The sequence below is a fragment of the Pelobates fuscus genome, chromosome 3 (assembly GCF_036172605.1).
Source record: "Pelobates fuscus isolate aPelFus1 chromosome 3, aPelFus1.pri, whole genome shotgun sequence".
Classification (NCBI taxonomy): domain Eukaryota; kingdom Metazoa; phylum Chordata; class Amphibia; order Anura; family Pelobatidae; genus Pelobates; species Pelobates fuscus.
In genome coordinates this window covers 168,361,795-168,383,768 of record NC_086319.1, presented here as the reverse complement: position 1 = coordinate 168,383,768, position 21,974 = coordinate 168,361,795, and the positions used below count along the sequence as shown (strand labels likewise).

The window sequence follows — 21,974 nt, the reverse complement described above, 5'->3', positions numbered from 1 at the left end:
ACAATTAAAAAAATATTTAACAATATACACAAGCAGAAAGTCAAGAACAAAGGAGGAAATACATTGGAAAGCAAATACGTCACTTATTGCATTGATATTAACCAGAGCTCATAATTTCCACTAGTCAGAGACAAGTGGAAATTTATCTCTAGGGGTGACTAGAATGAGCTAGGGCAGGGGTGGGGAACCTTCGGCTCTCCAGATGTTTTGGACTACACCTCCCATGATGCTTTGCCAGCATTCTGTGTGTAAGAGCATTATGGGGGATGTAGTCCACAACATCTGGAGAGCCGAAGGTTGCCTATCCCTGAGCTAGGGGATATGTGTTGCAGTGGTGAGTAATTTTTAAGGCCTGGCTAGTGTAGCAGATGACTACATAAGTTCCAGATGTGTCTGAGGCATCCTGTAGCCTCTATCACACTAGTAAGGTAAGTGTAACTTAAAATGTTTACGCCCACACAAGTTTTGGGACCCTTGGTAAAACACTGCCCTTAATATAGTAATACACCTTCATACTCTCCCCAAAATTGCTCATTGCAAACATAATGTAATTGTTCGCTTCCTACACCCACCGCCTAACTCATTTACCTTCCCCCACTCCTACCTTCCCACTGAGGAGAGGGTACGGCCATGGGCAACCCTACAGTATACTATTGGAACTCTTCCTACTGTCCTTTCTTTTATCCGCTTTGTTCCCTCATCTCTTTTTCAACTTCTTTCGTTCAACTCATCTTTTTTCGTTCTTTTCCCACTTATATTAATCTCCCTAGCAGGCTCTGGTGTACAATACACCGGTTGCCATGACCCCAAGGTTTCTACTCTTTTGAGGTCTCAAGGAGAACATATTGGCTATAGGAGATCATGTACCTTTCTCTCGCACATGTATGAGCTATACAGTCTCTTGCAGGGCGTAATTCCTAAAGCACACTTATCACCTGCTCTCCCTGTATAAAACATAATAAGCTAATTGAGCCGTTTGGATGGCACACATCACCCGAGGGAAATGGAAGACGAGGGGTAACACTCTGTAAGAATCTAGTACAACAGATTGCATTGACTGATACATACCTGAAAAGTGATTCAATGTATCTCCTCATAAGTTGATTTTTGAAAAAAAAAACTGACTGACCATGTACTTCGTACTTTTGTACTTACTTTTTATTATTACAAAATGTGCACCTGATGCCTGTACTGTCAATTTTATCATCTGAAAACACATAAAGAATTAAAACAAATTTTTTACGCCCTGTGTGATATATTGCTAACCTGGCTTCTCTTGTAACTAACTGTACTTGTTTAATTGTGATTCCAGATTTGGCCGCATATGTCTACCTGTCAAAACGACTGCCTCAGACTGAATTTCAAATCAGAATGTACCTTACCATCCCCCAGTAAGTGAGTCAGACAAATATCCAACCAGTACTGTACTTCAACTAAAATTACCATTCTACCAAAGGAATCCTAAATTACATGATACCATGATAATGGCAGGGAAATTTTAATTTAGGATCATAGAGATTTAAAGTACCTGTACACACAGATCAGACTCTGTGCTCCGTCATCATACGTTAATTAAACAGCAAATTGTGTTCATGAAGTTTTTGCTTTTAGGTAACAGTTATTACAACATCCCGGTTGTAAAAACACATGCCAGTCACTAGGATTTCTCTCCCCGTCCCACAAGACGTGCTCTCTGTCTGGAAGGAAGTGACACGCTGTCAGTTCTTCCAAGCATCCAATACTACAGGGACCTAGTCCCACTCCCACTCTTAAACAGCCGTGGCGCCTGACCGAGCCCCTGTTCAGCCATACCGATCGCGTGGCCCTAAATGATTGAGTCACCCAATGAGCAAATTGCCGTGGAACACCAATTGGGAAACGCTGTACTAGAGAATAACAACTAAATACAGGACTTATTCCATCTTTCAACAGCCAGCATAACACAGCACTTATCTGATGTAGTTTGATGGCTGCATATATACATAGATCTATATTTCGTTACAAGAAAGAAAATTTGCGGGGGGGCGGGGCCTGACTACTGAATGGAGCGGTTGCAGGGGCTCCCGAGCAAAAAGACAAACTTGACCATACCTACCTGAACCAAGGCAGATTTAAGATCCATGGGGGCCACCAACTGCCAGAGAAATTCGAGACAAACCTGCAGACACCAAGCATGTCGGGGTCCCGGAACGCACGACCCACTAACCTCCTGAGGCCGTGAGGCACGGGCGCCATGGGAGAGACTGCCACTCTCCCGCCGCCACGACCCTGGATGGAACCTACACGGAGCCCCAGTTCCCCCCCCCCCCCCCCCTTGGACCAGTGGGGGTTATCCCGGTCCACTTAAGCATGGCATGTGAGCTACCAGAGGCTGACGGCGGCACGCATAGAGGCAACACAGGGCCTAGTAAAATGGCGCCTCTAGACCATGCTACCGAGCCTAAACACACCCAGTCCCTGCACAAGCGCTTGGACAATCTGTTCCGCCGTTTCTGGGAACAGAGGAAAGCCCAACAAATTCCCACATTCTACAAGGTGGTGGACCCGGCGGAGAACATGTGGCGGAAAGGGCAGATCCTGGGCAAGGCAGCCTCACACCAGCGGGCTTAGCGCCCTTCCAGGCCGGAGGTCACCAGCCAGCCCGCAGGAGGGTTACCCGCCGCTGGCATTGGAGGACCACCAGGACCCTCCGCAGCGCCCACAAGGGGAAAGACCCGGCCTTGGGGAGGACCCGAGTCTGTGGCCGCAGGGTGTCGACCCTGTACGAGACCTGGAGCTGGGGAGAAGCCCCCCACCGCACGCAATCCTCCCCCACACCGCAACACCCACAACTGCTGCTTCCTGGGATGCCCAGCAGTCGCCCACGATCGGGCGCCCCTCTGATACCCAGAAGAGGAATCGGCTGATTAAGAGATTTCAGGGACTGGAACAAAAGAAGATGGTATATGGACTGCTCCACTGTAACGAACAAGGACTCTTTATATAACGCACCCTGCCTTCGTATATAGTCATATATAGTTATAGACACTAGCAGATGAAACTTACACACGCATATACAGTTAGAGTGGGACTCACGGATCCAACCATGCAGCGAGGATTCACAGAGTGCTGACAAATATACATTAGCCTCACCCACTCACACATGTATCTCTGCTCCACACTCTACCTAACAAGCGTCTCACCCAAAGATCCACACATCAGCAGGGGAGCACGGGTTAATGAGTGGAAATGTGTGCCCAGTCCCACCAGCCCAGTTTAAGCACCGTAAATTAGACTTAGACCGCACACACACTAGACTTGGCAGCCAACACAAGGCCTTATATGAGCACATTACCTGGGTTTCAATCGACAACCGAGTCCCACTCATATTCATCATATTAATCCCACGACTATATAGACTCTGAGACAGGGACTTCTATTTAAGGCTAGGTATAGCTTGTTAGTCTCATTAATTGACGCCTGAGGCTCAAACCTATATATAATCTTGTTATATGCTTGTTTTGCTCTATGCCTACGAATATATACTGTCCCTACAGTGTCCATAATCACTGTGCACTGCACGGACGGGCTTGTGTATTCTTCATCTTAATCCTACTTTTAAATTCTGTAAGCACCCACGTGCCAGCCCTAGCATGTAATAATCAGCCTACATGTTCGTCTCTAGTAACAGTATACGCCCAACTACTTCGATGAGGCGATTATTCTTAACCCATAACAAGAAGCGGGCACCACAAAACATACCTGTATAACCAACTAACAGTTTAATTTGATGGCCCGTGCTATCTGTAATTGACTAGAGAGAACAGACGTAGCTTATGTACAACCATTTCAGATGGAACCTGCTTAATACGTATCTCTGTCTCACTATAAATACTATTACATTAATTGTGTTGTTCAGATGTTGGATCGCTTAATTAATATAAAATGAGGCTGCTATTCATAGGAGTTGTCGAAATGTGTTAGCATGTACCCGATCTGTATAACTACCGTACATTCCCTCCTTTTCATTCTGTATCCCTGATAACGTTTGCCTCAATAAAAGAAAGATTGACAAAAAAAAAAGAAAGAAAATTTGCATTTCTTCAGGTTGACTATATTAATGACCAATATTGCTTCTAAACTAGAATAAACCTGAACTAATCAAGAATCTGAATGTGTGAATCCTTTTCTCATCTGTAACATTAGCTACCACTATTTATCTACTACAAATTTACACTTACTGCTAGGCTGCTGCAAGCAGTACATGGTCGCTATAAAACTTATATACCTGTACTACCTGCTAAAGGGCACAACCTCTGGATACCCACTAAGATAGTGTATCCTTCTACGAGACATATAACCCATATTCAGTTAAAAAAAAAAAGTTGTTTTTTTTGTGCCAGATGGGTGGGAGCGCGTGAAACTGGAAAATGTGCAGACAATATCATACAATAATATTTCACACATCATGTTTCTAAGCTCTACCAAAATACTACCATAGAACCTCTCACACTTTGTGTGTGTGAGGTTGCATATCACCAAACAAATAAGGAATTCCCACTGAACATGATGCTTGTTGTCTTGTAGTCTTTAGCTAGTGCAGCAAAATCACTGAGGGTTTAGGAGAGTACAGTGGGGAAAAGTGATAGCATGAAGATTATTTTTTTTTTTGTAAATATATTTTTATTATCATTTTATGTTCACAGTGAGACTCTCAGGTCTCTCCAAGCGTACTGTAACTGAAACATATTTGACATTCAAAGTGAGACTCGCAGGTCTCTTCGTAAGCATTGTAAGTGAAGCACAACGTGTGCTAGAATATGTACATAAAAACAAGCAGGTATTTGGGCACGCAGGCCCACATCAGTGATGGACTCGCAGGTCCCTGTTCAGTAATACATTGGTTAGGCTTCCATTGTTGTTTTTGCATATCCCCCCCGGTTTGACTGTGCACGGTCTCTCATCTAGTGCCCGTCAAGGTGTCTAGGTCTAGTGTGTGTGCGGCTTTGTTTTGTTGAGTGAGGGGGGTGACCGATCAGTATTGCGTCAGTGACTCCCAAGTCACTGTCAGCTCCGTGTGATGTATGCCTATTAGGCTCATGATTCCACTGTCAAGTGGTCAGACGTGTCTCAGTGTCTTCGGAGTATGAGCCTGCGGCCCAAATGAGGTAAGCAGGAGAAAATAGGGGGGGGGGGAGTGGGGGAGGGAGAAGAGCGGGGAGAGGGGGGGGAGGATACGGGCTGTGTGGGAAAATAGATGGGTAGGGTGGCGGGGTCAGTCATGGGCGTCAGTTCTGTCGGGTGGGTCCTCTGCGTCTAGGCGGGCGGTGAAGTCTGCCTGTGTGGTGGATACGATCCAGTGTGTCCAGATCTCCATGTATTTTGCAGTGGTATTAGTCGCTCCCGAGTGTAATTCTTCTATTGCCCTGAGCTCTTCCATTTGGTTGAACCATGCCCTAAGGGGAGGGGACCTATCCTGTCTCCAATATTGTGGTATGGTCTGTTTGGCTACATTGAGGATCCTAATAGTCATGGATTTTTTGTATCGGGATCTGGGTATGGTCGTGTTGTGTGGTAGCATCGCCGCTGGATCCAGTGGTGGAGGTGCGTCTGAGAACTTCTCCAGGATGGCGTGTATGCCCTTCCAGAATGGTTTAATTCTACAGCATTCCCACCATAAATGTAGTGTGTTACCCGTTGCTTCTCCACATCGCCAACATAAGTCGGAGTGTGAGGGGTCTATTGCATGGAGTTTATGTGGGGTACGGTGCCAGTGGCTGTTTGAATGCTGTCTCTTGTGTCTTGGTGAAAGTAGAGCAGTGGTGTGTGAGATAACATATTTTTTCCCACTCTGTCTCGGTAAATGTCCTCCCCAGAGCAGTTTCCCATGTGCCCTTGAAGGCAGGAGTCTCTGTCGGAGTCTCCCTTTGTAGAAGTGAATATATGAAAGATATGCTGTGGGGCAGAGGGTCTGGGTGGGTACAGTACTCTTCGAAGGTAGTCGGGTTCCTAGCGTGGGCTCGTCCCCCGGGTAGGGAGTCTATGTAGTTCGATAGTTGTTTGTATTTGAAGGTTTGTAGGAATGTGGGGGGTGTATTCTCTGTCAGGTTAGTAAGTGTCTTCCGGCTGGTGTATGTGTATATGTGGTGTAGTCTGGGGATGGGCTTGTGGATGATGTCTCTGAAGGCGTTCGGATCGAGGCCTGGGGGGAAGTCATGGTTGTGGATTAGGGGCAGCAGGGGCGAGGGGTGCCGAGTGAGACCATGTACCCGGGACGCTCTGTGCCATACCCGAAGGGTATGTTGTGCTAATGAGGAGCATCCCCGGCCGAGGCCACCCCCGGAGCACCACGGTAGGGCCGACACTGGTCCAGCTTTCTCTGTCTCTTCTACTACCTTCCACAGTTTGTGGACGTTGGTCTTGGTCCATTCCATAACTCTCTGTAGGTGTCCTGCTGTATAGTATAGGTGGAAGTCAGGGATGGCCAGCCCTCCCCTCTCCTTGGGTATAGTAAGGGCCTGAAACTTAATTCGTGGTCTTTTCCCATATGTAATTACCTGTCATCGAGCGTAGAGCAGTAAAAAATCCTTTGGGGATTGTTATGGGGAGCGTTTGAAACAGGTAGAGTAGGCGTGGGAGGAGGTTAATTTTAATTACCTGAATCCTTCCCAGCCACGAAATATGCGGGTAGGACCATTCAGTTAGTTCTCTCTTGAATATATTTAACATAGGGGTAAAGTTCTCCCTGTATAGGTCCTCCCTCTGCTTGGTTAGCCATGTACCCAGGTAGCGTATTTTATGTTCTGCCCACTGGAATGGGAAGCTAGTGCGGAGAGGGGGGGCTCGGCTATTGGGTAAGTTAGCGTTCAGGATGTAGGATTTGGAGTAATTTATTTTTAGATTGGATAAGGCTCCGAATGTCTTAAAGGCTTGCAGTATATTGGGGAGGGAGATCTCTGGTCTAGTAACAAAAAAGAGGAGGTCGTCTGCGTAGGCGGCCACTTTGTGGTGTGTGTCCCCCGTTTGTATGCCTGTGATGTCATGGTGCTGTCTGATGGCCGTCAAAAAGGGTTCAAGGGCAAGGACGAAGAGCAGCGGGGATAGTGGGCACGCCTGACGGGTGCCATTGTATATCGGGAACTCGTCTGTTAGTGCCCCATTCACTATTACGTGTGCCGTGGGTCTGTCATACATGGCTGCGATCCAGCTTCGCATGTGGGGTCCCAGACCAACCTGAGTGAGGATCTGGAATAGGTATTCCCATCCCACTCTGTCGAAGGCCTTCTCCGCGTCAGTGGACAGCAGAAGAAGGCCTCCGGTGTTATTGTTTTTGTTGTGCATGAGGACGAGGGTCCTGATGGTGTTGTCCCTTGCCTCACGGTTTGTTACGAACCCGACCTGGTCAGGGTGTACCAGTGTGGGGATGTGCGGCTGTAGGCGCATGGCTAAAATCTTTGCCATCAATTTAATATCACAATTGATGAGGGAGATGGGCCTGTAGTTCCCACAATGCTCTGCGTCCTTGCCCTCTTTCGGGATGATGGTTATGTGCGCTGTCAACGCTTGTTTCGGGAAGTAATGGCCTTCCCATATCGCGTTAAACGAGGCCAGCATCGGTTGGTATAGTTTGTCCGCGAAATGTTTGTAATAGCAGAGAGGCAGGCCATCAGGGCCTGGGCTCTTGCCGGGTTTGGTGCATTTTATTGCCAGCGCCAATTCCTCAATTGAGAAGGGTTCGTCTAGTTGGTCCGTTACCTGTTGATCTAGTGTAGGTATCTTGTGTGCTTGTAGATATTGCTGGATGGAGTCTTTTAAGCGGGCAATCGCCGCTTCCGACTGCGGTCGGGGGAGCGAGTAGAGCTCCGAATAGTAAGCTCTCACCGTTTGCAGGATTTCCGTCGGTAGGCAGCGTACTGAGCCCTTTTTGTCTCTAATTTTGTTGATATACGTCATCTGGCACCATTTCGCCAGCATTCTGGCTAAAAGTTTGCCACTTTTATTCCCATGTAGGGAGAAAAAGGCCTTGTGTCTGAGTACTTCCCTGTGGTGTTTGGATTGGAGCAGGGAAGTCAGGTCCCGTTGTAGTAGTCGTGTTTGGTGGGCTGGGGATTGTGTCTGTTTGTGTAATGTGTCATGTTTGTGTATGTCCTCTATTAGTTCTACGAGTCAGGCTTCTCGTTGTTTTTTGAGTTCCACACCCTTCTGTATGAAGTGTCCCCGTATGACGCTTTTGTGTGCTTCCCACCTGATCGTCGGGGGGGTGTCTTCGGGAGCGTTGTCCTGGAAGTAATCAGTCAGGACCCTACCGAAGTGTGCAGCCAGGTCCTGGCGTGATAGTAAGTATTCATTCAGCCTCCATTTGGCTATCGCAGGCCTAAGGAGTGGGGACTGGAGGGTGAGAATGACGGGGGCGTGATCCGACCAGGTCGCTACCCCCACCTTCGCGTCCCGTACCAAGGGGAGGTGATAGTGTGTTGTGAGAAAGTAGTCTATGCGGGTGTATGTCTGGTGGGGGTGAGAGTAGAATGTGTAGTCCCATTCGTCCGGGTGGTGTGCTCTCCAGCAGTCAACAAGTCTGTGTCTAGTCAGTAGGGAATTAATTGCTCTGAGGTGCTGTCTGGGGAGGTGGGAAGTACCCGTGGAGCAGTCCCAGACCGGGTCCATAGCAATGTTTAATTCGCCCCCTATTATGAGGACCCCTTCTGCGAATGTGTGTAGCTTATGCAAGGTGTTTTTAAGGTAGCGGTGATGTTTGTTGTTTGGTGCATATAATGCGGCGAAGGTGTATAGGTGGTCGGCCACTGTGCCTTTTACAAAAAGGTATCTACCTTCCCGGTCAGTCATGCTTGCTTTCTCTATAAACGGTACTTTTTTGTTGATCAGTATCGCCACTCCCCTGGATTTCCCTTCGTGGAAGTTGCTGTAATACCCTGTTGGGAAGTGGTGATTGGTCAGTTTGGGCCTGTCCCCTTACCTGAAGTGGGTCTCCTGTATCATGACTATTGATGCTTTCTGTGAATGGAAGTCCCTCAGTGCCCCCGATCTTTTCTCTGGTTTGTTAAGCCCTTTGGCGTTTATGGAGAGGATAGTAAGGTCGCTCGGTAGTAGCGGCTTGTCGGTCATAGTAGGGTTTGCAGGTGCCGTTGCACTAGCTGGGTCCTAGTAGTGTGTGTCGGGAATCAGTCAGGTCGTCAGTTAGGGGGGTGGAATGATATAGGGTAGGAGGGGGTGGGGGAGTAATGGGGGGGGGAGGCGCGGGGCAGGGGGGGTGGGAAGACAGGTAGGGAAACTATGTACAAAAACTATCCAGTCACTCAAAGGTGGCTGTTGAGGGACGAGCGTCGGAGGACAAGGCGTGGCGGGGTCTGCCAAGTCCCGTCCGCCTATCTGTGGGCGCTCTGTCCTATGGGGAAAAGTGGAGGAAGCCGGGAGCCTCCGTACGGGTCCTACCCGAGGAGCCCGGGATCGTGCGGCTCCTAGTGCCCTCGCTCCCGGATCTCTCTCGTACCGGACCTCGTCTGGAGCCCTCGACTCCCCTGTGAGTGGTGGGTGGGTGTTCCATCCTCGTCCTAAACTTGTAGCGGCCATAGGTCTCTAGTGGGTAATGTTTTGCCCCGTCGGGCGTCGGAGAGTGTTGCGGTATATAGCCCGGTAAACAAGTAAACAAGTAACAACGGCTTGAACTAACAACATAGTAAACAGGTACTGCCAATTATAAATACAAAACCCCCACAGTCCTCAGAATAGGTCCTGACCTCTCTACCCAGCCCTGAGGTATAGGTATCGGGTTCCCGTCCACCCCCTTATTCGGTGTAGAAGTTAGAGTGTTACTTGACCCCTTAGCGTGGGGAGAAAGGGCACCCGGTCTGTGGCGTTAACGAATGTTGTAGGCAGTCTCAGATTTTAAGTATTGCGACCCCCAGTAATGTGTATCTATCCCAAGGCAGGAGTGGGCCCTGATCATGTCCTCCCCCTCCAGGTTCAGTCCCAGGCTATCCCTCCCTTCCCGGTACTTAGGGGGGGTCACACCCCAGGTGAGCCGCACCGGCGTCAGTGCCCCCGCCGCTGTTCCCCCAACGGTTCCTCGCAGGGCGGTATACACCCCGGTGGCACAGCCCAGCCAGGGGGCGCCCCCCACCCTTCTGCCAGGGGGCCCCTCGGTGGTCTATCGTGGATTGTATAACTGGTCAGGGGGATATCTGTATGGGGCTGGTTAGATCTTGCCAGGATGTGTGGTGCGTTGCCTCTCAGAATGCGGCCCCTTCCGGCGTAACCTCGAATCATTACAGTGGCATTTTCCCCCCCTCCCTTCCCCCTTATCACATGTAAGTGGGTCAAATGGAAAGTCCCGTATTCAATGCCTGAGTGGTCATAGTCCCTTAGCCCACGGGGCAAATCAAAATACTTGCGGTTGGGCTCGGTGTCAGCGAGGCCCCTCGGTTTAGGAGGTGGTCCCTGATTGTCGTATGGTCTGGGCTCTGGGTCTCCGCTGTCTGCGGGGTTGTGGCGCCGCTCCGGGGTGGAAGGAATAGAATGACATCGGGTCCGGCCATGTTAGTTGAATGGGTGGTAGTTGAAGTTCCGCAGTCAGGTCTGCGAGATCCTCTAGGTTCTTCACCATTAACGGGCCATTAGGAGTAGAGGCCTGTAGCCCCGAGGGGAAAGTCCAGCGGTAGCGTACTTTATTGGATTGCAGGACTCGGGTCAAGGGTTTAAGTGCTCTCCTGTATGCCAGAGTTGCTGGTGATAGGTCCGGGTACAGTTGCAGAGGTGTGCCATTTAACAGGACTCGGTCAGTGTCTCGGGCCTGTCGCAGGATGTCTTCCTTTAGTTGATAGCTGGCCAGGCAGCAGATTGCGTCCCGAGGGGGGGACTCTGGTGGGCCCCTGGGTCTCAGAGCCCTGTGTGCCCGCACAAATTCAATATGGGCGGTTTCAGGGCGCCCGAGGAGTCTGTTAAACAGTCCCGTGAGCGTTGCGCGGATCGGGGTGTCCTGATCCATGTCTTCCGGTATCCCCCTGACCCGGATATTTTGTCAGCGCCCCCTATTATCCAAGTCTTCAAGGTGTAGGGCCATTTGGCGTAATTGTGTCTCATGTATCTGCAGGGTATTAGTGGTAGCATTCTGTGCGGCGGTCAGGTGGTCACTGTCTGCCTCTAGCTGGGAGACTTTTTGGTGTAGGCCCTGAAGGTCTTCGCGGAGGGAGTGGAGTTACGCGGTGATAGAATTTCAGAGCTCCGTGTTCGCCTCCTTGAGGTCTGTCTTGGTGGGTAGTGCCTGTATCAGGGTCACCCAGTCCGGTGCGTTCTCCGGGTGGGAGATGGAGTAAGGGGATTCCGTGTGAAGCTCTGCGCTCGGGGAGTGTGGGAACGAGGCCCATGAGGTTCCGGAATCAGTTGAGGCCTGTGAAGCCAGGTCCGCCGGGGTCCTCAAGTATTTGTGCAGCGAGGAAGCCGGGGTGCCTTTGGATGTGTCGGCGGGCTTACCGGCATGCGATACGCGGTGTGTTTTACCCATTTTGCGGTGTCAGGGAGCGGATGGACGAGGATTCGTGATAAGCCTGCGGGGAGCTCTCAGGTTAAGCTGCCATGTCTCTCGGCCTCCAAGCCACGCCCCCATGAAGATTATATATATATATATATATATATATATATATATATATATATATATGGGCTATTCTTTATGAGAAAGGATTAATAATGAAAATTCAAAGTGAATTGGAAATTTGAGAACTGGAAAAATGATCTAACTTGGCTATGCTTCCAGTTCCGATTGGACTACTTTGGCCTTACATATGAAATTCACCTTGAATTCTCACTTTAGTAAATAATCTGAATGTCAGTGTGTGTGTATATGTAATTTTCTTCTAAAACCTCAGATTTATTCTTTAAAAAAAAAAAAAAATGCTGCCTAGAAGTTAATAAAGCACAGGACCTGAAACAGGCACCCCCATGCCCCACCTGTGGGCATCGAGCGAAGGCTTCAAATGAGAGAATGTTTTCTGTATTACATTAGCCATCGCTAGTGGGAATCAGGCTGCTTTCTGTAAATTAAGAGACTTTGTCTGTGGAAACTCCTGTGCTTTCGCTGGATCCTCCATAGACATCAGGGTTGTAATCTAGAACCAAAGCTGCCCATTAACTAGCCTTTTATTACAGCGAGCAGCTACTGGATGCATGCTGTTTAGCAGACATGCCCCATCCCATAGTAATACATTTCTCTATACTAATGTGGGGTGTTTTGAGTATTTTTTGTATTTTTTTTTTTTTACGAATAGTGCAAATAGTCAAAGGATTTAGACCATTTATCAAGGATTATGTCCTCGATAAATGGCAAAAAATTGCTGATTCCAATATTGTCAAGGCTAAGTATAGTATTTTTCAAAAATCTATATTATTCAAAGTGATATATAGCTGCGCCAGATAAACCTTTAAGGGAGGAAATTAAATCAATTCAAATAGGTAAAAGGGTTATCAGGTTACAATAAACCTTTCATCTGGATTGTAATGAGGGCTTATATGCCTATGAAATCTTTGGCTTTGTGCAAGTAGACCTGGAAGAATTGATGCCGTTTTAAAGGGAAAGAGTGGTCCATATTATTTTGATATAGATTTTTCTTCTGTTTTCTTCTTCTGATTTTGGTAATTATAAAAAGAAATCATAAACCTTTCTATTTTTGAAAGCATTCTTATTTGACAGAATTTTTGAACACCTGCCTAACACACAGTAATGTATATAAACATATTGTGTTACCTTGCAGTCTCTCCAGATCCATAAAAGTAGTTAACTTGTGTGACATGTTCTCTTCTTTGGAATTTGCTGATACTTCACTGAAGTTGCTGGCATAAATGCAGCAAAGTGTGTACATCAAGGAGCTAATTGTGTTGCACTTACCTTTGTGGAGGTGTATCATTTTATGATTTAAGGATTTTTTAAAAACAATACAGCCTTCAGTGTATATTTATTAGCACATTAGACCTGCCCACAGGAAAGCCTTATTCAGTGCTTTCCTATGGGGATTCCGGCGACGCTGGAGGTCCTCATGTATAGCGGGAGGACATCCAGTGTCGTTTAGACAACCAAAAGTCGTCTAAGAAGCTGGAAGTCCCTCTAGTGGCTGTCTGGTAGACAGCCACTAGAGGAGGACTTAACCCTGCAAGGTAATTATTGCAGTTTTTAAAAACTGCAATAATTACCCTTGCGGGGTTAAGGGTGATTGGAGTTGGCACTCAGCTGAAGGGGTCTGGGTGCCTAAGGTGTCCTTTTAAACAGGGTGGTTGTGTTTTATTTTTTTTTCCTATAGTGATGTTTCTTTAATGTGCATTTTGTACAAGAGCTGTAGTAATAATTGTAAACTTACAGGGTTATTCACTAAAGTAAGAATGCAGAGTGAATTTTAAATTTAAGGCCAAAGTAGACACTTTGGAAGCATAGCTGAGTTACAAAAGAAAGTTTCCAGTTTGGCTATTTTCATCTTAAATTCACGTTGAATTCTCACTTGTGAATAACCCTCTCGATAGCTCTGTGATCGTCCGGAACCAATGGATGGTTGTCTTTAGTCTACCTGGGTTATTTATTAAAGTAAAAGTTATAAGTGAATTTCACATTTTAAGCCAAAATAGCTGAGCTTAAAGCGTTGCTGACTTGGATAATTTTTCCAGTTTGGCTATTTTACACGTAAAATTTAAATCCTTGTCTTATTGGTCAGAATGGTCCTGGCAACACCAATGTTTTCATACATTTTAAATCTGTCTTTATTTGCTCTGAAGGACTTTCCCTGCTCTATCATTTCCTGTGTTAGCTCCTACACTCTACCGTTTCCCTGTGAATCTGTCAACCCTGTGCCAGGGTTTTACCTGATGTAGAGTCGGGTATGCAGAGATATACGCTCACCCTTGCAAATAAACACAGACCAAGGTGACCAGGTAAGAATCCACCTGGCCTGTGAGTCTGTGCAGGGATATAACTCCAAGTCGCAGTACAGGCAAGGACAAGCAGAAGAGTAGTCGTGGGAAGCCGAAGTCAGGGGAAGCCAGAGGTCAGAGAAATCAAAGAAACAAGCCAAGGTCGAAAGCCAGAATCAGTCTGAAGAACACTGGATCAAGACACGAAACAACAGGAACCAAATAGCAGAACCAGAGTCACAGGATAGAAGACCAGAGATACAGGACCAGAGGATGCAAGGTCATAGTCACAGGATGCAGAGACCATACTACAACAGGAACAAAGAAACAATGATCTGGCCCTGAGGGAAGGGTGAGGCCAGACTTTAAAGGTGCCTAACAAGGGCCAGCTGAAGTGCTTAATGTTCCTAGAAGTAAGAAATAGCACCAAACATGGAGAGTGGTAATCAATGGTACTGCAAGGGGATATCACCTAAGGAGTGAACCAGGAACCATGACACCCTGTCCCTGTCTGCAATATATATATATATCTCCATATCCAACTTCCTTCCCTTGACCTGCCCTACTGGACCTTCCTAAAATATTACCAACCATATGTCTGCAGCTTTCCTACTTGCCCTAACATCTCTTCCCACACCTTCTTTCTAGACTATTATATAGTCTCTCTGCACGTTGCATTCACTGCCCACTCCACTCAGTGCTGCCCCCCCCGAGGCAAAAGACAACTAAGAAAGCCTGTACAATCTACGCCTAGCCCACCAGGGCCGAGAGCCATACAAGGCATAGCCGCCTCACAACGCTCACACAGTTGGAAGACTGTCCACAAACAGCGGAACTCACCACCTCAATCCTCCATCTCCCCACGACAGGTGTTAAACCAGGACTGCTATATTCTCCCTGTCGGTGGGTTAATGGTGATGGCACTCATGCAGGCTCAGGGCTGGAGGAGCACCCGGATCCCCTGTATAACTTTCTCTGGCTGTGAAGTACCTTTACCACCTAAGGGAATCGGCTGATCTAATCTGAAGGACTGCCGATAGATACGCATAGTAAAACCCTTGTACATTGCACATTTCAACTTACTAGTTTGTATTTTTTAAGACTACCCTGGTTTAACTAATAGTGGAGCGGAGTTGGGTAAATTTAATGCTTTGATTTGGCAACTGTTTTCATATGGAACCGATTTTGATAATTTATGTTGTACTGAACGTCTGTTTAATTAACATCACCGTTTGTGTTTCTATTAATGACGTTGACCTTGGTAATATTTCTTTAGATGTCTGATTATGTAATCATGATTAAGGAACAGCACACACACAAAACTATAGTTTTTAAAAAATAAAATGAAATGCAGAATTCCACACAGCTGTATTTAGCTCTCTTGTTGAACGGAGTACCTCCATCTTGGATCTCTGTCAGTCATTGTTATTAATTCTTGTGAATTGTTCATCTGTGAGTCAGCAAAGAGAGAGAATACAGAGTGAAGAAACAAAATATTTGTGTTTTACCTCCTCCAATATATCGTGTGCCTTGGCTGTGCCACGAATGAGCTGGATTGTAATGTCATTTGCAAAATTTACAATGTACATTTAAAAGAAAACAGTACCCCATGACCTAGGTATTAAACCCACAACCAAGCAGTTAGACCACACTCATACGTGACCTCACTCTCTACCTAGGATTTTATGCATGTTATAATTAATGAAAATTGTGCTGAAAATTGTCGAATGCATTATGTAACCAACACTGTAACTTTCTACCCTCTCATACGATGCATATGCTGAACCATATATAAGTCTCATGCACGAAAAAAAAAAAGAAAACCGTACCTTATGGAAAAAAACACATTTTATTGGTGATTTGTAATGTGTAATTTGTGTAATTTCAATGTGACTGTTCCTCTTAATGGATAATTACTATCTGTAAGCGTATCTGTTTTGCCTGTACATTAAACCATATATCTGACTTCAAATTTGAAGAAAAAAAAATGCAGTTTTAAATTTTACAAGGCAACCTAAAATCGTCTATCTCGGCAAACAAATATGGGTATACAGTTCCACCATATGGCAATATCGTGTTAAGCCCCAGTTCCATTTTTTCTGTTTATGTAATTCCTGTTCCTGCTTTCATTTGTTTAAATGTAATGAAGTGTTTGAATACAAAATACTAGAATACCTGCTCAGAAGGTATTTTTCTATCTTGCAGAGCCAGTGAAACGGATGTATATGTCATGTATCGCGGCTCCTGTTACCCTTCTCTTCTTTGGTTGTGTCCTCCTACTGTGCTGCTTGTGCGGTAAGTGCTTTTGTGTATTTTGGTGCAATATGACTTCAGAAGTACTTTATGTAGCAGTGAACAAGGCTGGGTCAACTCAGGGATCTAGCAGTCCTGAATGAAAGTATTGTCTACCAATCTGGGCATGACTGGAAAATAGTGGCAATCAGATGGTATACCTGCATAGTATGTACAGGACAATCTCATTTGGTCATTTTAGGAGAGAGACCTAGGTGCCACCCTCTTAGCTGTGCAAAAAAAAAAAAAAGAGCTATACTCCAGAGATCCAGCATTTAGCATTGTGGTGGGGCAGGAAAATACTAAGTTGTGACTAAGGGAAGGAAACCAATGAAATTCGATCTGAGTCAAGTGACCTAGCAATTGGGGCGCTGTGAGTAAAAGACCTTTCAGACTTGGAGAAGCGAGGTCTTAGTACTTATTGTAAGAAATCTAGCATTGGTGGCATGAGATTAGGGGCTAATGATAAGCCACACTGTGGCCTTGAGGTTTAGGGTGCTGTAGTGCCTGGAAATCAACTTTGTTTTCCGGGCACTATAGTTTCCCTTTAAGATGACCTTGGGATCAAGGAGACTGAAAGACTAAGATACAATCTACGGAATTGTATAATTGACCAATACACTGAAACTATGATTAACTACTATTAGCATTGAGGGTTCCCAATTTATTTATGTATTTTAAGGTTAAACATTGAGCATCATGATCAAATTTTATTGGATTTGGAAATTTACTTGAGATGTGAACGTTTTTGTTTTTGTTTTGTTTGTTTTTGTACTGGGTCCCTAAAGACTTTTAAACTTTGCCGTCATCATAGGTTGTTCCCTAAAGGCTTAATGATAGCAAGGCATCCCTCTGTCCCTTAAGCTGTTAAATGCATTGGTCATTGCATTTTGGAAAAATATGTTTTTTTAAATAAAGAAGAGTAGGAAATAAACAACTATTTTGGCTGCTTTTTATTGGCTCGATGGATAATATTAATTGTAAAAATATTTTAAAACTGTTGAGCAGTTTAGAAAATATCAATACAATATGTAGACATCTTTCTGTCCCTAAATGAGAATTGGCACTCCAGGTATCTCCTATTTAACCAAACTCCAAATATAAATCCTTCCTTTTAAACTGTTTAAATGTGCAGCCAAGGCTGATCCCGCTCTCATGCTCTGACTGTATATTACTGACTTCTTATTATTTTGTTTTATTTTATATTAGCTATATAGTGTATGAAAATGGATGTGAAAAATATAGCATAAAGTGTCCTTTTAATGAAAATGTGTTGCATTTTTGTTTTTGTTTTTTTTTCATATAAAGCAAAGGCACAACATTGGGTTTTACTTATTTAAATTAAAATTTTCCTTTTAAAAATATGCATATTCATGAGTACTTTCTAAGCACAGTTTTGCTGAATGTCTACAGCTATCATTTATCATAATTCTTAATTCTCTCTCTTTTTTTTTTTCTTTCTTCTTCTAGGTAACATAACTCCTCCCCCTTCTCCTCCTCCCACTCCTCCTCCTCCTCTTCCCCACATTAAGAAAGTTTGGCTAATTTACTCGGCTGATCACACTCGCTATGTGAATGTGGTAATAAAATTTGCAGATTTTTTAAGGGGGGCATGGGGCATGGAAGTGATAGTAGACCGTCTACATGAAGGTGAAATTGCGGAGGAAGGCCATATGACCTGGCTGTGTCATCAGAAGAAGAAGATTGAGGACTCAGATGGTTCCATACTGGTTCTTTGTTCGCGTGGAACACGAGAAAAGTGGAATGCCAGGTTGACTACAGATAAACAAAGAATAACTCTGAGAAAGGACAGAGAGTTACAGGATCTCTTTACACCAGCTATCACCATTATCAGTGCCGATTTCCAGAATGGTTTGCATAATGAACAATATATCATAGCATATTTTGAGGAACTGAGTGATTTACAAGACATCCCTTCATTATTCAACAGCTGCCTCAAGTATAATCTTGTAAGGGATCTGCAGGATATCTTCTTTCGTATACAGAGGAAGGAGAGACATTGTCCCAGATCACAGTATGATGTTCCACAGGAAGGGGCTAAAGGTTATGAAAACCTGAGAAAAGCTTTAAAGAGGTGCCAGGCCTGGCAGGAAAAGCATTTGAATTGGTTTAATGAAGAGTGTTTACCAAACCTAGCCAAGGAAGATGAAAGTGAAACAGAGCAAGAAGAAGGGAGTGATACTATTAGGTTTAGGCCTCTTCTTTGTGATGATGAACCTTGCATCTCAAAGATAACTCCAACCATCAATGATGCTGATGTTTCCATGAAAGTGGAGCCTGTAACAGTAACTGGGCCTCCAAGCATTCATGTGGAACTAAACTTATCTGAAGGCAGATCTTCTTTACAAACACTGCAGCCAATTACAGCGTCTGAAGTTGTGTCAACTTATATTCAGGAACCTTGCTTGGAAATCTATGTAGAGGATCCAGGTCAATTTGTCAGTCAGGATTCATTTGTGGAACTAGATCAAACCTCTTCCATTGATGTAGAGGCAGCAGCACTGAGGTTCCTCCAATTGTCCCAACCAGGCATTGTGGAGCAATATATGTCTTTACACAAGCCAAGTAAAGAATCCCAAGATGAGGGCTACGCTACTTGGAATAACCGGATGGAGCATCATTCAGTTCAGGATGGCTAGTCCATCAGCAAAAGAATGGATCCACAGGGCCAAGGATACAGGTTTTTGTCTTTAAAATGGTTCCCCATCAGGTCCCAATGCCTTGGGATTTTGTAGCCAAGCAACTGACGATTTAACTGGCCTCACATTATACACTATAACTCAGACAGGAAATATTGAAATCCAATAACCCAGGGTTAAGAGTGGAGAGGTATTAGTAATCAAAATATAAGCCAAGTGGCAAAACATAAATGTTAATCAGGCTATAGTTCTGTGTATGTAGCAAACATGATCTACATTAAGCAAGTTTAGCTTGAGTTATGCAGTAGTAACAACTCGACAAACAAAGAAGCCAGGGGTCGAGGCTGGAGAATGCAGGAAGGAACAGCAAGTGAGTCACAACTGGAGTTCAGGAGAGTAGGAAGCACTGCTACAAGTCAACTAGCAGCTAAACCACATAATGATAAAATGTGAATGGCAGAGTAACTTTATAAAGGTTTGTAACAGGACTACTGATTAGCGAAAGAGTTGGGACATATAGTTTCATAGACATTTTACCACCTATAAACTGAGGCTATATGTCTTTCCTCCTCTCCACCATTGTATTCCATCCTCCAGCATGTTTTGCCATTGTTGTTCTTACCCCTTTCCCACCTCTCCTCCACGATAATTCCATTTCTCTCTCCACCCATCTTCCGTGCCCTCTCTCCATAAAATGTTTCCCCTTTTCTTTTTTTCCTCCTCTTTTATATTAAGACTTTTAGTTTTTCTCCCCATTTCTTTCTTATATGCTACCCCCCCCCCTTTTCTCCACCTTTTGTCTGTGCTCTCTGGAATTTTCTCTCATGTTCTTTTTCCCTCCCACTACATGCTTCCACCTATTGTTTCCTCCCCCTTCCTAACACCTCTGCTACTTTTGCCTCTCACTGTTTTTCATTACCGTATGGCTATTTTTTCTTACTTTATCACCATTGAAGGGTCAGATTTAAAGCCTCACCTTTTATGCCATGCTGCCAGATTGGATGGTGGTGCGGGAATATAGAAAGGAACATCTTATTAATGGCTCGGATAACTGTACAGCTCATTACTGTGAGGCTCCTTAATATATTCCTGTGAGCACTATCGCAGTGAAACTCTGTCATATACTCAGTATTGCAATGGAGCTCTGAAATTCACTCGTACACACAGCACACTACTGTATTACAGGAAGCTTAGTGAGACAGTCTAGCAGACTGCAAATAATGTGAATTTTATTGCTGTATCTTATTCCCCATCCCTGGCTCCATGTCACCTAAATTAATAATACATCCCAATGGCATTTAAAGCAGAACTGTCACCCTCCCATGCAAAATTAGTATTTCATAAAGGCAGCGTCTTTTTGACATACTCACATTGACTGTGTTGGGAATTGATTGAAATTCTAGCCCTGTCAATAGATATACTGAGTTAAAGTAGGGACTTTGTCTTAGTATTTTTCTTATACTCAACTAAAAGGCAGAGCTCCCTTTTGTCAAACCCTCAGCCGTCACTAGTAGCGACTGAGGGGGTTAAGGCTCTGGCTAGGGAGGATCCTGTGGTCTTGTGGTAACCTGCATAGACTTTGGTGTTTTACTCTTGCACAGGGTATTAAGGTGAAGTGCCAGTAGCTGAAGAGGACCTTCAGGAAGATGAAATTGTATCACTTGCTCCGTACACAGGTGTTGCATCACCAGTAAACACTCGCAAAAATACAGCCACACAGATATATATATACAGGAATATACATTAGTAGGCACAATTTTAGGTAATAGTCAAGCACACGCTCAGATCAAAAAAACAGATGCATAGAGACATAGGCTCAGACAAAATCATTCACAAACATATGGGCACACATGCCCAGATACACACATAGACATGTCAGACACAGATACACAAACCTCCCTCATACAGACAGATACATATTCCCAGACAAGTTGATGGTGCTGATTATGTTTGAAGGCTGTCTGTGATGTGTGTAGAGGGAATATATTGTGTGGAAGGAGAGACTGGTTTTGGTGTTGGGTGGAGGAGGAAGTTATGTGCCATCCCTCAAAAAAAAGTTTTTACCTCGCCTTTCTGCCCTCATATCACTTACTCCCTACTAGTCAATTCTATGTGGTCGGCTGGGATGCAGTTGCAGATCGCTGTAAGAGCTTACAATGGTCTAGAACAGCCTGGATGAATCATGCTACTGACAGGGTAACCCTGCTACAGTGTTCTGATCCACTCAAGAATTGGTTTGCAGGGAATCACGGACCGTAATCTGTAACTATTGGAAGTGCAGACTGTACACTCCCTCATGTCTCCCTTTAGCACTATCTGGCTGGCAACCCCCAAGGGAGTGCTGGCACACTCTAGGGACCACTGCTTTAATATCAAGTGTTAGAACTGTATGCATTATATTTATGGACATTAACTTGGGAAGCCTTGTTCAGAAAATACAGAAATATAAAGGAAGGACAAGGGGATGCTGACAGTTTGGTATGGACCAAGTGAATCTCAACCAATCATGACAAGAGGTTGAGTTACTATGGAGGCCTTGCTAATTTTTGTGCTAAATTATGTTTATTATAAAAAATGTACTAAGCATGCGTTTAACTTTTTTTTTTTGTAATGTAAGACACCTGTACAATGATGTACATAACATTACTGTTGTGGTTGTGTTAAATTTATTTTCCCAAAGTCCAATTCCTTCCAACTTTGTCCACATCTCAGGGGCCATGCCCACGTTAAGACAGGCCCTGCCTTTTTTCCCCCCACATTGAACTTTACTGTGCCCACAATGCAAGGTCTGCCTCAACTGGCTTTGAGTAGCAGTGCCTACAGACACCTGTACACTGCATTTTCATATTTTTAGAAAAACTTAGAACACTATAGGGTACAAATGTGTATTCCTGACCCCAAATTGTTAAAAACACGTTAAGTGATCTCCCCGCTTATCCCATTTAAAAGGGTTAAAATGTATATTTATTCAAGCGCCATGCAGGTCCACCTGCGCTGACTCTGTCAGAATTGACAATCTCAGTCAATCCAATGCTTTCTCATAGGAAAGCATTGGGAGGCTAATGCACACATTCAGACAAATTCTGCACTGCACCAATCAGCATCTCCTCATAGAGATGCATTAAATCAATTCATCTC

At 44.9% G+C, this 21,974-nt stretch overlaps 1 protein-coding gene across 1 annotated transcript in view; it reads left to right on the top strand.

The window, feature by feature from the left end:
* Positions 1 to 20,257, top strand: part of IL17RA (interleukin 17 receptor A) — a 65,323-nt gene extending 45,066 nt beyond the window's left edge. The window contains exons 9-11 of the mRNA XM_063447656.1: positions 1,313 to 1,391; positions 16,090 to 16,179; positions 17,647 to 20,257. Coding sequence (XP_063303726.1) covers positions 1,313 to 1,391; positions 16,090 to 16,179; positions 17,647 to 18,836 — 1,359 coding nt within the window. The 3' untranslated portion in view covers positions 18,837 to 20,257. The remainder of the gene's footprint in view (positions 1 to 1,312; positions 1,392 to 16,089; positions 16,180 to 17,646) is intronic.
* Positions 20,258 to 21,974: the final 1,717 nt, after the last annotated feature.